The sequence below is a fragment of the Tupaia chinensis genome, unplaced genomic scaffold (genome assembly GCF_000334495.1).
Source record: "Tupaia chinensis unplaced genomic scaffold, TupChi_1.0 Scaffold145519_1, whole genome shotgun sequence".
Classification (NCBI taxonomy): Eukaryota; Metazoa; Chordata; class Mammalia; order Scandentia; family Tupaiidae; genus Tupaia; species Tupaia belangeri.
The window spans coordinates 3,634,203-3,651,973 of NW_006205376.1; the positions used below are offsets into that span (position 1 = coordinate 3,634,203).

The following is a 17,771-nucleotide window of genomic DNA, read 5'->3' on the forward strand; positions in this document are numbered from 1 at the left end:
TCGAGGAAACCATGCCCCTTTAGGGAGTATTTTCTCCTTCTCCCTTTCTGTCTGTCTTTCTCTGGTGAGTGCACATGCCGTCTGAGAATTAAAAAAATAATAATAATTTCAAAATTTTCTAGGAGATTATATCAAATATAGATTTAATAAGCTTCACCTTAAGTGTACCTTAACCCTTACAATAATATATGCAAATAATTGAAAAATCAGTAAGTGGATATGACTGGAGTACAAGTGTTCAAATATTTTCACCGAGGTATGTGTATGACCGAGGAAGTCAGAAGACCACTTAGCCAGGCCAACAGCTGACTTGATTGTCTTGATTAGTCAAATCGGTCATAACCACAGAGCCAGTCTGAATCTGGAAAATAATTTCACTGCTGTCCTTTAGCATCTAAGTGCAGCAGATATTTATATGGTCTAGTAGATACAAAAGTATTAGTAACCTACTGTTTTTGTTCCTTGGCCTTTGATTTTTCTGTTTTCTCATATGCCTTACGCCTTGTTACAGGAGAAGACTCTGGTATTTTTTTTTCAGGTAGAGATGATTGTCTGGAACTAAAATAGAAAAAAATTCTTTAATCATGAAGTCTTAAATATATATTTGTCTTTGGTAGATAGTCAATCTAAAACTTTAATGGATTAATAACTGGAACCTATGAAAGATTATTACTTGAGAACAGAAAAATAAAGGTAGAATAGAAAAATATAATACAAGTTATATTTAGTTGATGGAAGCTTGACAAACTATACATTTTTAAATTGGCAATTATTTAATACAAGTAAGCCTATTGTCTTTGAATGTAAACACCAATGCAACATTGCTCAATAGATGTAATAGATATTTTAAATACAAATGTTAAGCACCTTTGGAAATTGCTTCAATTGAAGAACATATGTCTTTATAGTTTTATAAGAACAAAAATATTGAAATTAACAATGTAAGAAACAATGAGATTTAATAAATTAATATTAAGACAAAGTCATAAAATGGTACTAATTGGTAATTACACATACAAAAAACCACAATTATTTTATTTAACTACTATTTAGGCATTAATTAGTAGCTTAAATAGTCTAGTAATAAAATACTATTGCTTATAAGTTTTCAATGTTCAGAGGCCAGCAGGTGGCCTGGCAGCTAAGGGTGCTAGACTCCCACATGGCCGACTACAGTTCAAGTCCTGGACTTGACTGCTTGCTTTCTCACTTTCTCTCTTTCTCTCTCTCTCACTCTCTCTCACTCTGTCCCTCTCTGGACAAATTATAAAAACAGTAAGTAAATAAATAAATAAAGTTAAATAAAATAATCCTTTAAAAAAGTGTTTTCAATGTTGAATGGCTTCTATAGAATTAAAAATTCAAGACTATGATTTTTACATATGGTGGTAATGAATTCTAACTGAAAAAAAACTTATCTTTACTATACTTTGGCTAGTTATGTTTAAAAAAAAAAAGAAAAAAGAAAAAAAAAAAAAAACAACTAAGTAATTATAAAGCAAGAGCTCCCTGATTGGGTTTTTCACAATTCTATTTAAAAATGATAACTAGGGGTACAACAGGTAGTGTAATGGTTAAAGTGATGGACTCCCACATGGCTGACTGTGGTCCTGGTCCTGGCAGCTTGAAAATCATACCAGGTTCATATGTACACATGCCCAAATTCCCAAGAGGAGAGTAGAGGAGAAAGGATTGCAGCATGGCCATTTCACCAGGAGGGGATTTCTCACTTTCCCTCTCACTGTCTCTGAGATGCCTGTACCCCATAGTAAAAACTTTAAGAAGTGAAAAACAAACATAAACTTTGTGTGTGTCAGTGCATGGCTGGTTCAGTGGTAGAATTTTCGCCTGCCATGCAGGAGGCCTGGATTCGATTCCTGGTTCATGTAGCTGTCTCTTCTACTTCGGGGGATCAGCAGTTAGTGTAATGGCTATGTTGCTGGACTCCCATATAGTTGACTGTGGTTCGAGTCCCAGACCCAGTGGCTTAAATTCATGCCCACATGTGTGCATGCGTGCCCAAGATCCCGAGAGGAGAATGGAGGAGAAGGGATTGCAGTGTGGCCAACCCCCTGGGGGGTGATTTCTCGCTTTCTGTCTCTCTTTCTGTCACTCTGTCTCTCTCTCTTTCTGGAGAGTGCATGCGCCCTGTAGCAAAAACCTCTCCCAAAACAAAACAAACAAAAAAAACTTTGTTAACCAAATACAATCACACTTTAGAAATTTGGCATCATTTAAATCACAAGTAATACTTTAGTAAATTATTTTATTTCATGAAATAAAAGTTGTGCAGTAATGACTTATAAGAGTTACTGCACCAAGAGGAGGGAACATAAGGAGGCTGAGGAATTCTGTTCAAAGGCATCTCTGAGCCCACCAATAGGTACCATGAGCAAAGCTCACCCTCCTGAATTGAAAAAACTTCGGGACAAGAACTTATTGAAATTAAATGGTTGGGACCAGCAGTTAGCGTAATGGCTATGTTGCTGGACTCCCACGTAGTCGACCGCGGTTCGAGTCCTGGACCCAGTGGCTTAAACTCACGCCAGGCGCGTGTGTGTGCAAGCCCAAGATCCTGAGAGGAGAATGGAGGAGAAGGGATTGCGGCGTGGCCATCTCCCCTGGGAGGTGATTTCTCACTTTCTATCTCTCTGTCTCTCTCTGTCTGTCTGGCAAGCACACACGCCCTATAGCAAAAGCCTCTCCAAAAAAAAAAAAAATAGAAAAGAAATTAAATGGTGGCAGACATGTCCAAGGAATATTGCAGGGATTTGATCCATTTATGAATCATGTGATAGATGAATGTGTGGCGATGCAACTAGTGGGCAACAGAACACTATTGGACTGGTGGTAATATGAGGAAAGAGTATCATCTTGTTAGAAGCCTTGGAACGACTATAAATAATGGCTATTCAACAGAAAAACCCATGTACCCTCATCCAAAGGCCTGTTTTACTATGACATAAAAATCAGGTCATGGACATTTTCATAATAAACATTTTGTTACGTAAAAAAAAGTTACTACACGAAGAATGTGACCAGTGTTTTCATTTGTCAAAAATTATAGATCTAGATGTATCAGTATAAGTATCTGAATTTATGAAAACTTAAAAATAAATTATAGAGAGAATCCAAAGATATTTTCTATAACCTGTCATAAAGGATACAATTTTAAAATGAAAAAGGCAAAATGAAGGTATTACCTGAATCTGGATTCCAGCCATAGACTTAGTCTTGAAGTTCCAAAGACTCTACTCATCTGACAGACTAAATGCTGAACACATGCGACTTCCTACAATTTATACTCAGTTCTAGGTCACCACCTTAGCCAAAAGCATTTCTTCTACTCTCCTCTTATCAGAAAAGCACTGAAGCCGTAAGCTATCCTGGTTAGCAGTCTCTAACAGCAATCCAATGGTTAACTACAAAGGCCACCTCAAGCACATGCAAGAAAGTTCTGTCATCACAAAATTAATCTTAGAACTCAAGCCAGCAGATGGGATTACTGAATGGAAGACAATGGCAATAGCTTCATAAGATGAAGAAAGAGATATTTAAGGGTGGAAAGTTTGTTATTTTTTTTATTTGCAGAGTCATATAGTATGTGCCACTTTGGGGGGGAATATTCCTCAGCGTGGAGTATATTTATTCCATAAACTGTATGTGTGGGTTGATTTGAAAATGTCTTTAAAATCTTTACAGGTGAATGACTAATCTAATTCTAATGTAATTAACCAAACATACATAAACACTAAGTGTACACACACACACACACACACACAAATACACACTGGCTTCTGTGGAGAACTCTTTCTTTGACCTCAAGATAACAATGAAAAAATTCTAAGGAAGATTTGGTTTAAACAGAAAGGTTTTTGTTCAGATTATCATAAATGGGAGAGAGAATTCTTCAAATTCTTCAAATCTTTAGTAATACCAACAATAATACATTAGGCATACATTCATTCCAGACATGTGATGTGCTTCCAGGTAAAGAATTAGAAAAGCTCAAAATGTATTAGCTTTGTTATTGGTATTCTTTTTTCTTTATAAGGGTCAGCAAAGATTTACTATCTTGATCAGGCTCTAGGAACTAGGAAATATATCATTTAGAGTACATGAAAGATTCTTCAAAGTTTCTATTTTTATATAATGGTTTTATATGTAAAAATTTTTCTTAGCTTAGATGTTTCTAAATAATATTGTCTGTATTACATAACTCAGCCTTTATCAAAAGTATACTCCTTAAGAGCGATCTTAAAACTTAGAGATAAGACATAGCAATTCAACAAAGAACATCTCATCTTAAATGATTTTAACTATCCAAAAAATTAGGGGAAACAATACCTAACAGAAATATCTTTGAAAATCAGAGCTATCATTACATAAATTATAAGAAATAGAAATAAGAAATTAGCAGCATGCATTAAAAAAAATTTTTTTTAAAGCCAAAAGAAAGGAAGTTAGTGTTGCTGGGCCAGACTTACATGCTGCCTATCTTAGAAGGTAAGCCAGATGGGGGAGGGAGCTCTTTTTCCCTAGCAGAGGTACCACTTGTCTCTGTATTCATTCCAATCTCTTGCCCTTCTGCAACAGGTGTAAGAGGGCCAGGCAAGGAGGCATCTCCTGCACTAGTGTCTGAGGCTAGTTCACCGCTATCTGCGTACAGCAATTCCATTTGAGTGGTGGTTCTCCTTCGGGCCTGGTCAGAGAATGGAAGGAAAAGCAATCAGGAGCAAACTTTCGCATAGAAGATGATCAGAGAACAGAGATTCATATTAGTTTGAAATAGGTAAAAACATTTAGCGTGTCTTTTCCTAGCAGGTGTGTCAAACATAGCATGTAAGAGAGTGACAAGTCAGAGCTATAGCCAGATAAGACCTTTACAAGCCGTAATAATAGCCAACATCTGTACGGCACCTGTGTACCGGGCATGGTTCCAAACACTTTACCACAGTAGCATGCAGAGTGATATTATTATTCCAGTTCCCAAGTCATGAAACTGAGGCACACAGACGCTAAGTGATTTGACCAAGGTCATACAGCTAGTATGACAAAGTCAGGTTCAAAGCTAGGCAGTCTGCCTCCAACATTGTTACTGTTATTTACCATGCTATCCTTTCATTCATGCCAGCCCCCTCAACACACAATAGAGAAAAAGAGAGAGAGAGAAAGGGAAGAAGGAAGAAAGGAAAAAGATGTAGGGGAGGAGAGGGAGAAAGAAATTAAACCAAAAGATTGTTGCAGGGAAGTTCAATTAAATTCCATTTTTTTCCTCATGTTCAAATGCTTTATTTAATATACATTTTTTCCCATTTTTTGATTCTGCTCCCTTGATGCCTTAAATGTATGTGTTTAATCCACTGTCTGGATAATTTCACACCAGCCAGCACCAGCTTTGGGCAGTATAGTGAGGAAGGTAAACGTTATTTTCCTAGAATCTAAATTCACTATAAGTATTCTTTTCCTTACTCTTGAATACCAAGGGACTACCCTCCTATTTCCCAGTGTTGATTGTTGATATCACTAAGGTATTAAAGATCATCTGTTAATAACCTATTATTCTATTAAAAGTATTAACAGATAAGTTTACTAGATTATAACCCTCGAGAGGACAGACACCCTGTTTTATTCAACTTTTACCCTCTGGACTTAACACAGTGCTGATACATACCTATTTAAAATACATAATCAGCTTCGTTTTTTCAGTGAGTGAAAAAAAAAATGATAAGATGGGGACTAGCAGTTAGCATAATGGCTATGTCGCTGGACTCCCATGTAGTCGACCGCAGTTCAAGTCCTGGACCTGGGGGCTTAAACTCACGCCGGGCACGTGTGCGTGCATGCCCAAGATTCCGAGAAGAGAATGGAGGAGAAGGGATTGCGGCATGGCCATCCCCCCAGGGGGTGATTTCTCACTTTCTGTCTCTCTGTCTCTCTCTGTCTGTCTGGCAAGCGCACACCCCCTATAGCAAAAACCTCTCCAAAAAAAGAAGAAAAAAATGATAAGAGATCCTTTCAGATACCTTTCCAGTTCACAAATAAGGAGTAGGAAGTTTTTCAGAAAACTTTTGGCAAGAGAAAGCCCTGCAGCCTTTTTTTTATATTGTCAATTCTCTCCACTGCCAAGGGTCTAGAAAAAAATGAGAATTTTCTCCATAGGAGAAAGTGGTTCTTTCAGGAGGCAATCTTTAGGCCACCACTTCACATATCTCTGGGGTGCCTCAGAAAGGAAAAAGATGTAGGGGAGGAGAGGGAGAAAGAAATTAAACCAAAAGATTGTTGCAGGGAAGTTCAATTAAATTCCATTTTTTTCCTCATGTTCAAATGCTTTATTTAATATACATTTTTTCCCATTTTTTGATTCTGCTCCCTTGATGCCTTAAATGTATGTGTTTAATCCACTGTCTGGATAATTTCACACCAGCCAGCACCAGCTTTGGGCAGTATAGTGAGGAAGGTAAACGTTATTTTCCTAGAATCTAAATTCACTATAAGTATTCTTTTCCTTACTCTTGAATACCAAGGGACTACCCTCCTATTTCCCAGTGTTGATTGTTGATATCACTAAGGTATTAAAGATCATCTGTTAATAACCTATTATTCTATTAAAAGTATTAACAGATAAGTTTACTAGATTATAACCCTCGAGAGGACAGACACCCTGTTTTATTCAACTTTTACCCTCTGGACTTAACACAGTGCTGATACATACCTATTTAAAATACATAATCAGCTTCGTTTTTTCAGTGAGTGAAAAAAAAAATGATAAGATGGGGACTAGCAGTTAGCATAATGGCTATGTCGCTGGACTCCCATGTAGTCGACCGCAGTTCAAGTCCTGGACCTGGGGGCTTAAACTCACGCCGGGCACGTGTGCGTGCATGCCCAAGATTCCGAGAAGAGAATGGAGGAGAAGGGATTGCGGCATGGCCATCCCCCCAGGGGGTGATTTCTCACTTTCTGTCTCTCTGTCTCTCTCTGTCTGTCTGGCAAGCGCACACCCCCTATAGCAAAAACCTCTCCAAAAAAAGAAGAAAAAAATGATAAGAGATCCTTTCAGATACCTTTCCAGTTCACAAATAAGGAGTAGGAAGTTTTTCAGAAAACTTTTGGCAAGAGAAAGCCCTGCAGCCTTTTTTTTATATTGTCAATTCTCTCCACTGCCAAGGGTCTAGAAAAAAATGAGAATTTTCTCCATAGGAGAAAGTGGTTCTTTCAGGAGGCAATCTTTAGGCCACCACTTCACATATCTCTGGGGTGCCTCACAATGGCATGAGTAACTAGGATCTCATAGGACCTGGAATATAAAATTTACCTTAAGAAATTCTCTTCTCTGTTTAGGACTGGATCCAAACCATAATGGGATGTTTTCATTGAGTTTCAACAATCTCTGCTTAGTCATTTGAAATAATAAAAGACAAACTACAAGTTGTCAAGTCAGTAGTTCAAAAATCATACACAAGAGTTTGGTGTTTTCTGATTGGCTTGCCCAGTAGTTCAAATATCAGGAAATTCTACATAAAAATACTTATTTCAGATATCTCTTGTGAAAACAGAAGATCTGGTAGTCCTAGACTCTATTCTCACATGGCAAAAAGAGAAAACTTGATGGTGGCTATTTGCAAAAAAAGGAGCATGTCTCTCAAGGTAATCACAATGATCCCTCACCCCCACTCATTAGTTTATATGCAGCCAAATTATTCATTTACATTACTGGTGAATCATCATGGGCCTTAAATAAAACCTGTCTATTTACACTATTGACACTTCTTCCAGGTCCTGATTCTATCCATTCATTCAACAAAATTTACTAAGCATTTTCATGTATCTTAAAATCCTTAGTTAATTCATCCAATATCAAATGCTATGACACCCAATCTGAAGTGTACCATGAATACCTTACACATTTAACATTAAGTACCATTTATATATTTGTTTAAACTCTATAAATATGCAATATGGCTTCATATAATTTTAAGACATATTTATGAGTTGGCCTGTTATTCAAATCACTTATTTAAGCAAAATAGATAAGAAATACTTAAGAACCTACTAGAACACTAAAATTTCAAAAACATTTCTGCCATTGTAAACCGTTTAATTGTATACCACCAGAGGATCTACAATTTAGCTAACCAGCAACTTAAGAATCGGCCTCCATTATAATATCTTATCCAGTGTGGAAAACACACAAGAACACAATGAAGTTCAAGTTCCACTAAGGAGGATTTTTTCAATGTAATTTTTTTCCAGTTACCACTTAAAGGGGAATATGGTAAAAAAAAAACATGGAAGAATTTTGGTAAGAGCATGACTACTTTCTAATCTGTCAAAAATATAAAGTCTATGTGTTTAACAGAGATAATAAAGAAAGTTTGCCTGGTATTTTCTGTTCTCCTTACCTTGTTCTTAGGTTTCACTTCACCACAAAGCTTCATAAGGTCTGAAGACAGAGTGCTATATGCAAATAAGTAATCACAAGATTAAACAGAAACTTACTATAGAAAACTATACCTCTGCTATGTTTACAACTATGAAAAAAATGCACCTACAGAAAACACAAATAATTTAAAAATCAAATTTAAGAATAATTCAGCCTCTTCCTTAAATACTTCAGTTTACTGTTGTTGGTTTTTTTTTTTTTCATTTTAAAATTTGTTTTGACTAAGCATGATTTTCTTTGGATCCCTGTAACTGTTTCAGTGCTATTTACTTAGCCATAAATTAAAAATTATTTCTGTTTTATAACAATTATTTAATACAATAAGATAAAACTATTAAAAATATTATGGAAACAAATCAGATCTATTAAGTTTCTAAAGTCTCTCTTACCTTCCTTCAGATCCTGGGCTGTTTAAAGGTGCATCTTCATCAGTACTATCCTCTATATTTTCTAAAAAAACAAGTCAAAAATGTAAATGTTGTCCACATTAGAGTTTGCTGCTTTAAATAAACATCAGCTCAATATCTCAACATAGCCACTTTAGTTTTGGTAGCTGAATCAAAATAGAATTGTAGAAAAGTATTTCCAAGAAATTCCTTTGATTATATGTCCTAGGATGAGGAAAAATGTGTTCAAAATAGGAAAAGCATAAGTTTAAATATTAAAACAAAAAAATAACATTTATAGTATGGGAATGAGATCGTGTATTTATCTGAGTGTGTGTGTATGTGTGTGTTTATATCAAAGTCATGTATTTATCCTGCATCATCTAAACATACAAAAATCTACTGATTAAAAAAAAAATACAAAGTTAGGCCAGCTCATGGCCTGATAGTTAAGGAGTATATCCCATAAGGCCGACCACGCTGTTCAAGTCCCAGACTGAGCAGCCTGAAACATGTCAGGGCATATGTGTGTGTGTGTGTGTGTGTGTGTGTGTGTGTGTGCCCCAAATTTCAAAAGGAATTGAAATAGAGGAGAGTGTGGTGTGACCACAGCCTACTTGGGAGGTTCTCTCTCTCTCTCTCTCCCTCTCTCTCTCTCTCCTTCCTCGTCTCCATCTCTTTCCGGAGAGTGCACATGCCCTCTGGCAAATACTTTTAAAAAGAAAAAGGTGATACCAGACCTACAGCACAGAGGTTAAGCACTGTGTAAGAGAAGCTGGATCTCACATGAACAACTGCAATTCCAATCCCAGCCCCAGGGGCTTGAAAAATATGTTGGTGCATGTGTGCCCAAAATCCTGATAGCATAGAAAAATGGAGAGAAAAGAAATGCAGAGCTCCCACATCCTGTTACAGGGTGCTTTCTGTCTTTCTCTCTCCTTCTCTCTCACATACACCCTCTGGAAGTGAAAAGAAAATATTATAAAAAACCCTACAATGTCAAAGCAAATGTTTCATGAGCTTCCTTTAATGTACTAAATTAAGCATGAACACTATATAAGTTTATATACTGGGTAATACTTTTTCAGTATGACGAATTACTTAAATATTTTCCTTTTTTAATTTTTAATTTTTGCTTTTAAGTAGACGAAATGTATGTGTAAAGATATTTATAAGTCACATATCAGCATGCAGCTCATTCACATACATGTACACAAGAGACAAAAACAATGTGTTTCATGCAACAGTCTATTAACTAATACAAATAAACCACTGCTGTTTCAAAACAACTGAAGCAGACTAATAAGAAAAGGAAAAAAATCAGACATACAGAACTAGTAGGAAGTCAGTAAATTAAGCAACCAGAGAATGTAAACTCTAAAATGCCAACGAGCCCCTAACAGGTACACAGTTTAAAAACATTTGTCTTCTGTTACAAAATTATTCCACAAAACTAAAGACAATATTATGAATAACACATAAATGAGGAGACTTCAGAAAGTCTGTGGAAAAATAGAATTAAAGTATGAGTTTATTCTGATGCAAAAAGAAAGTGTTATGTTCTATCCATAGCTTTTCTATAATCGTCATTTTTCCATGAAATTTTTGAATAACTTCTCATATTAATGAAAAATATGCAGGATCCATCCCCCTTTAGCCTTTAATTTTATATAATACAGGTAGACTGTCGCAGATGAGTCAACTAATTCCTTTCTCTCCACTGATGTTCCCTTCTTTCCTTATCGTTTAGCAGATATCATGATAGAAATTCAGTAATACTTGGTAATATTAACTAAATTGGAACCACATCTAGGACTCAAACAAAAAGAATTTACTTTCTAAAGTGAAGAAAATCATGGTCTTGAAGGTAATGTGCTCGCAAAGCCCACCATTAGAGGAAGGCTCAAGGATTTGGTTCATAGACAGGATAACTGAGTGCTAAGGTGACCAAACAAGTCAATGATATAAAAAATCAGATTATAAAGAAATGACAAACCTAGCCTCTGTTTCCCCAGGCTAAGATTTACTAGCATTTTTAATCAAGGAACTGATTAAACCAAATAATGTTAAACATCATGTGAATGCTTAGTAAAAACCACTTAATTCCTGCATATGCAAGTATGCTATATTTAGAGATAATTATGTCTCAGTATAACCAACCTAGCCAGAGCCTAGAGAACCCCACCCAGTCACCAGCACAGATTACTCTTTAGGCCTGAGTTTGGTCTGAAGCACTATGCTTATGTGGGCAGCAGAAACACCATCACCTCACTGTTGTACTCTCGACTCAGAGCATAAGGTCAGCTTCTGTTCTCATCACAGTTGCCTTAAAGTCAAAACTCCCAAATACCCTAAAGTTCATTAATATCAATGTAAAGCTTCATAGTATCACTTCATTCAAAGTTAACAAGCAGTGAATGTTTTAGTCTTTTTTAAAAATTTTTCTTACAAAGGTATATACGATATATAAGGGAACTTCATAAGTTCATAAATAATACTTATTATGAAAAACTGCATAAACTCACTTATGTTTGTACCAAAATAAACACGTACTTTTTTATTTACTTCCATGAGAGCAAGACAGAAAGGGACAGAGAGAAAGAAACAGAGAGACGAGCAGCCAAAGAGGGCCTTCATGCACCAATCTACCCCCCAGTCTCAGTCAGCCTGGATGATGGGGCAATGTTCAGGTGTAACAAGGGTGCTCAGGGAGGTCCCAAAATGGGAACCCAGGACCTTCCACAGTTGTGTTACCAGTGTACCACTGTCTGGGCCCAAACTCATACTTTAATTCTATTTTCCCACAAAAGTTCTGAAGTTCTCTCATACAAATATGAAGAGTTAACACAGCAGCCTTGAGACTGCTATCTTTAGAAAGGCCTAGTTGGAAAATTGGGTTTTAGCTGATATCTGAAAACAGTTCTTGTAATGTCCCAAGTCAATAGTTAAGTAATAAAGCAGGCCCACTGGACCTAGACCATCTGTGCAAACAATATGGCTTATACTGAACATCTAATTTCTAAGAGTTTGGAATTCTGACTTATGCTAGACAGGGGTTACCTATAACTATCTCCAATAAAAAACCTTGGGCTCAGGACCAGCAAGTGGTGTAGATGTTAAGGCACTGAATCCCATATGACCAACTGCGTAGTTCAAGGGCCAGACCCACAGCTTGAAAATCACACCAGGTATGTGTGCATTCATGCCCCAAATCCCAAGACTAGAGGAGAAAGGATTGTGGTATGGCCGTGACACGGCGGGGTAGGAGGGTAAAAGAGTGGAGGGGGGATTAACTCTCTCTCTCTCTCTCTTTCTCTCTCTGTCTCTGGTGAGCACACAGAACCTATAACAAAAACAAACAAAAAACCCTTGGGCTCTAAATATCTAAAGGACTTTGAGCATAAACACCACACACATACAAAAAAAGGTCTTCAAAAAGTTTACAGAAAATGCATAGTATTAATATATATATATGTACAGATTTCAAAAAATGTCTGCACTAAAATACACTCCAATTCCACTTTTCCATAACCTTTAAGTCTCCTCATATTGCTGCAGCATTCTATTCCTGTGGGAAGATCACACTCTATGTGATCTCTCATAGAAGGGAGAGAGCATAAAGAAGCCTGTATATGTGGATTATTCCAGAATCCACTTGTGTCTTTTTCCCCTTATGATATAGCCGTGTCCTTGCCACAATGCTCTCATAAATCTTAGCCACGAGCACAACTAAATGCCAAGCCCCAGGAATCTTCTAGCAAACCTGTAAAGATAGGTATCATCTTAAGGACCCCAGAACACATAGGAGAAAATAAGAATGTTCTTATTTTCTGAAAAAAAATTGGACAGTTTAAGTCTGAAATAAAATTGGACAGCTTAGCAAATGTTTTCAAAGGGAATATATTTATAAATATCTGTTGGGTCATTGGAAAAGTCATGAAGCATGTTTGCATAGAAAAACACTTCAGGACTTTCTGACGATCCAATAGCTACAGGATTTACTAGGTTGTTGGGAAAGTCATGATGTGCTTTTCTATGCAAACATGTGCCATGGCTTTCCCAACGATCCAATAAATTTCACTGTTTTCTCCTTCTATGCTTTTCCTTCAGCTCCTCTGTTCTGGATATGACCTCAACATCCAGGGAAAATTTCTGCCATGAGCCACAAGTTACATCACCTGAAAGGGTTTCTACTCTGCTTCCAACCCTGATTTAAGCTACAGGTAATTGGAAGTCATTTGAAACTTATGAAATAGTAATACTGCTCATCAAATTAACAATTTAATACTTTTTTGCACAAAAGAACATAAAAATTTTTCTTTCAAGTTAATTTCTCTCCCTTAAGTATCTAGAAAACTTTGGACAGTTCTATAATTAGAAAAATAGGATCAGATTTTTAAATAATTTTAATGAAATAAAAGCTGCTTCAAAATAATCATTCAGAAAAATATCAAGTAATAAAAATTTCCAATACTCTTGATCCTGCGTGAGTATCATCACTAAGAGGAAGTAGACATGAATGGGTAGGTACAGCTCATGTGGATGTTTGAAGGCAGGAAAAATGGCTCAAAAATATGCTATGATTATAAATACTGTTTCTGCTTGTTCAGATAAAATGCTTTGAATGGATTTGTTCAATTTACAATATTAAAAAATATGTGCCTACTTTTACAAAAATGAAATAGATAAAAATCTAGCCATTCTATGCCAAAATCAAAACTATTATCAAATATATATAAAAAAGAAAGTTATTTATGAGGTTAAAACACTAGATGTAAGTTAATAGATACATTTTAAAAAGTAAAAAGGAACATATATTCCATATTTTTTTTCTACAAGAAAGAGAAAGAACTCAGAAGGTTCATGAAACTAGCACTGTGACTGGAGCTTACATAGTAAAAGAGAAAACTAACTAAAGTATACTTCTTTAAATATCTAAGAATTTTAAATCAGAAATGTTTAATGAAGACAAAAAGACTTAGTATGTTCATGGTCGTGGATATACTTCAAAAAGGATCATGCAAAAAACAGTTGATTGCCAATAAAATTTTTAAAAATAAGATGTACCACAATTAGTGTACATGAACAATTAGTACTTCATGCAGCTGTAGGGTACACAGAAAGCTAGACATACTTACCTACTTGTACGCTATCTAGATCTGTGTAAATAACAGCAAAAAGGAAACAAAAAGCAATACTCCAATCAAAACAGATCCAATGTTAAGAACTCCCACATAAAACAAGATTATGTATCATTTATAAGGTATGTAGAATAGATGCCATAGCAAACACTTATAAACTTATTTTTTAAAGCAGTTAGATATGCAGAGTAAAGTCGTGAAATGTGGTTAATATTTTCAGTAATTTAAATAACCAATTTAGAAACTGGAATGATCTTTTTTATCCATAAAAACTAATTGCTTAATAAGGTTAAGTAAGCCTTTTTAACTTAGTAATCATTTCTTAGAATGACAATAATTACTTCCCCCAAAATTTACACATGCAAATTAAAGAAGAAATAATTATTCAAAGCATAAGTAAATACAGCATCTATTCAGTGAAGCCATAGAGGAAAGAGATAGAGTATAGCACGTTCAAAGAGCAAAGCTACCATGCAATTCTTCAACTAAAATTTAGTCCAAATTACCTTGTAAAGCGTGGCCCAGTAAAGCATCTAGCTCAGGGTTTAATTCTGCTTTCTCTTTCAACATATGGAATAACAGCTGGTTTTGTGTGGCACTGGTGATTTCAGTTTGTTTGAGTCGACCTTCAAGTACCTTAATTTGAGCTTCTTTCTGAGCAGCCTGAAGACCCTTCAATGACAACAGGAAATTATGTTAGGTCGTATGAAACAGAATCTACCACACGAAGATCTGTATCAAATCATAAAAGCAAATCATATACAGACTGAAATAGGAGAGAACTTGATTCATCCCAGCTCCTTCATCACTAATGTGGTGATCCTGGAAAAGTTCACTCGACCAAGCTGTGATCTTCCCTGTTCTCATTTCCCTCATCTGTAAAATGATATGAATGATACCTACTTCCTGGTACATCACGAAGACTAAGTGAGAGAACTTAACCCAGTCACACCATGGGGAGAAAAAAATGAGTCAGGAGTCATTGCCTTTAAAAAGGTAGGCAGAAGTTTCTCGCAGGTGACAAATTAGAGAATGTACACTTAAAAGAGCAGGAATTTAAGATCTAATAAATGATGTGTGGGTTGTACCCGCAAAAAAACAGTGTTACAGAATCAACAGAGAAATCTGGAGAGCAAAGAGAGAATGGTATACTAGAAGACCTGAGAAACATATTAAACAATAAATAGTACAAGTTTATTTTCTCCTTTCTGATTTTCTTTGAGCCATAAAGAACCAGAATTAAACTAGTAACAACATCAAAAGTGTCTATGTCTTGAGAAATATTTTTTAATTGTTTTCTTTATTAAGGTGAATTATTTATCTATTCCTTTTTTTTTTTTTTTTAACTGCCAAAGGGTGCACGCACTTGCCAGACAGAAAGTGAGAGAGAAAAAAAGAAAGCACACTCCGATAGGGTGTGATCATACTACGTTTTTTTCTTCCATTTCTCCATCCCATCAGGATTTCGGCCTCACACACACACATGCCTGGCAGGATATGACCCACCATGGGCCATGTGGGATCCTGTTTTCTGTGCTTCAGGGCTGACCTTAGTGGTTTATCTGTTCTAATACACAAGCATAATAAACAAATCTAAAGAAATTGATCAAGGCATTGCTGAATCTTCTTTGAAAAATGGTAGAAGAAACACTTTCCAATTAAGAAAAATCTTCCTTATTACAAAGAGAAAGACTATTGGAGAAAAGTTAAACCAAACTACCATGAATTAGACAAAACTCAGGTTTGCAGTAATGGAGTGGTTCAATCGTACCTTATTGATGCCCATTGACAGGAAGTGATCCAGCAGGTATCGGGCTTCTGTAAGTGTGCAAGCATTAATGACTGCAGTGACATCCAATGTCTCACCTTCCTCCTACATCAAACCAGCAAATTATGATCATTACTTTGAGCTGAATACACTTAAAATGATACAAACTCCTGTGTTTCAGGTAGTTGTATGACGGTACTGCAATAACTGATGAGACTGTTCAGAAAGTGTACATGATTCTGACCCCATGGAACATGTGGTCTAGTTGAAAAGATAAGACACGTTCAAGCAATTAAGAATTTAAGGCAGATGTAATACAGTATCCATGTGTTGTACAAACGGTAAAACGGTATTATAAAGTCAGCAGAAGAATCTGGAGAGTAAGGAGAGTGTTATACACATACAACCTAAGAAGCATATTAAACCGGTATGTAGAAAATTCCTTCGTGTAAATATTTAGAGTGCTTTTTAAATGTGTGTTTATTTATTTCTTCCATGAGAGAAAAAAAAAAAAAACACAGAGAGAGAGAGAGGTGTGAGCAGCAGTGTCTTCACACCACAATCCATACCCTGCCTCAGTCTGCCAGGATTACAGGTACATGTGCCCCCAGGGTGTACAGAGAGACAAGAAGACACAAAGCCAGGATCTTTCCTCATTGCCTCAAGCTCAGAGCACTGTGTTACCAATACAACACCCCAGCTGGCCTCAAAGTGCTTTGAATAAACAGTACGAAAACACTTTGCAGCAAGTCATTAGACATTTTTCACATTACAAACCTTTGCTTCTTCCATCTGCATGATGTTGGCCTGACAATCAGAAATACTGTCATTGATGTAATCGATGTTAGCAGTTAGTGATTCCATCTCCTCATTGATGTTAGCCACATTTTTATCTCCCTCTCCATTCTCCTTGACCAGTTTATCCCTTCTTTTGGAAAGCTTCTCTCGCCTTTTTGTGAGTTCTTCCCGTTGCTATTGAGAGAACAAGTTGGATTTTAAGAAATGATTCCTACACAGTACAACAAAACCAAAGAAATAACCTGGTAAGCACTAAATTGACCCAGGGAACAAATTTGGAAGAGTAAAACTAACAGTCAGCTAAGGAGGAGCATATCTACTTTTTCATCTGCACACCTTGAGGAGCCGATTCATATCAGCCTCCATATTGGAAATAGTCATTTTCTGCATGATGATGTCTGTGACTCTGCGCTCAAGAAGCTGCCACTTCATGCGAGCTGTCTTGGAAGTAAACACTCGGCCAGTCAATCCTTTCCTCTGATATTTTTTTCTATAATCACATAAAAACAGACAAACATAAGTAGATAGGCATTTATTTGATTGTGTGCTGGCAAGTAATGATTTGTTTTGTTTTAAGCACAACATTCAATATTAATTCCCGTGAAAGTTGTCAGGAGAAAAAAAAAATTCATAGGGACCTGGTTCCATTTGTTGCGGGCGTTGGTAAGGCCTGGACTCTTGCCATAGGAATTCTCATTTTCTGCTGGGCTCCTGCCCTTGATGCATCTGTTTCAACAGCAGCTGCACTGGAACCTGTGTCCTGAACAGAGGCTTCAGATGAGCTCAGCTTTCTGGTGACTTTCCCGGCCACTTTATCAGACATGGGCCGTACTTGCCGACGAAGAGCAGTAACCTAGAGTAGCAACAGAAGTTGATTCATTCTTATAGTCTATAGAAGTGTGTTACTATCTCAGAGTCAGAATGTCTGCTCCAAATGGCCAAGGGCTTACTGTACCTCTTCAGTTTTGCGACGAAGAACCACTTCTTGGTTTCTTTTTTGGGCTTCCAGAAGTCTAAGTTGGTGCTATAAAATAATATTGAATAATGTGAAATAGCGAACTAAGATATACAACATTTCTTATGCCTACATTAACAACTCCCCAACTCCCCCAGAAACTACAAAGGTTCTTAACAGAATCTAAGTTAACTAAGTTAACTACCTCATATCCATTATACACATAGAGGTACAAATACATATTGATATATCTATTCCTATTTAAAAAAAAAAGAAA

General features: G+C 36.4%; 1 protein-coding gene across 1 annotated transcript in view; it reads right to left on the reverse strand.

Moving 5' to 3' along the window:
• The window catches only part of KIF21A (kinesin family member 21A), a 161,056-nt gene that overhangs the window by 24,331 nt on the left and 118,954 nt on the right, over nucleotides 1–17,771 (reverse strand). Inside the window, exons 18-28 of the mRNA XM_027768117.1 lie at nucleotides 17,495–17,563; nucleotides 17,178–17,392; nucleotides 16,876–17,029; nucleotides 16,519–16,713; nucleotides 15,745–15,846; nucleotides 14,480–14,645; nucleotides 13,971–13,991; nucleotides 8,836–8,896; nucleotides 8,406–8,460; nucleotides 4,488–4,702; nucleotides 451–558 (exon numbers count right to left, since the gene is read on the reverse strand). Coding sequence (XP_027623918.1) covers nucleotides 451–558; nucleotides 4,488–4,702; nucleotides 8,406–8,460; nucleotides 8,836–8,896; nucleotides 13,971–13,991; nucleotides 14,480–14,645; nucleotides 15,745–15,846; nucleotides 16,519–16,713; nucleotides 16,876–17,029; nucleotides 17,178–17,392; nucleotides 17,495–17,563 — 1,361 coding nt within the window. The remainder of the gene's footprint in view (nucleotides 1–450; nucleotides 559–4,487; nucleotides 4,703–8,405; nucleotides 8,461–8,835; nucleotides 8,897–13,970; nucleotides 13,992–14,479; nucleotides 14,646–15,744; nucleotides 15,847–16,518; nucleotides 16,714–16,875; nucleotides 17,030–17,177; nucleotides 17,393–17,494; nucleotides 17,564–17,771) is intronic.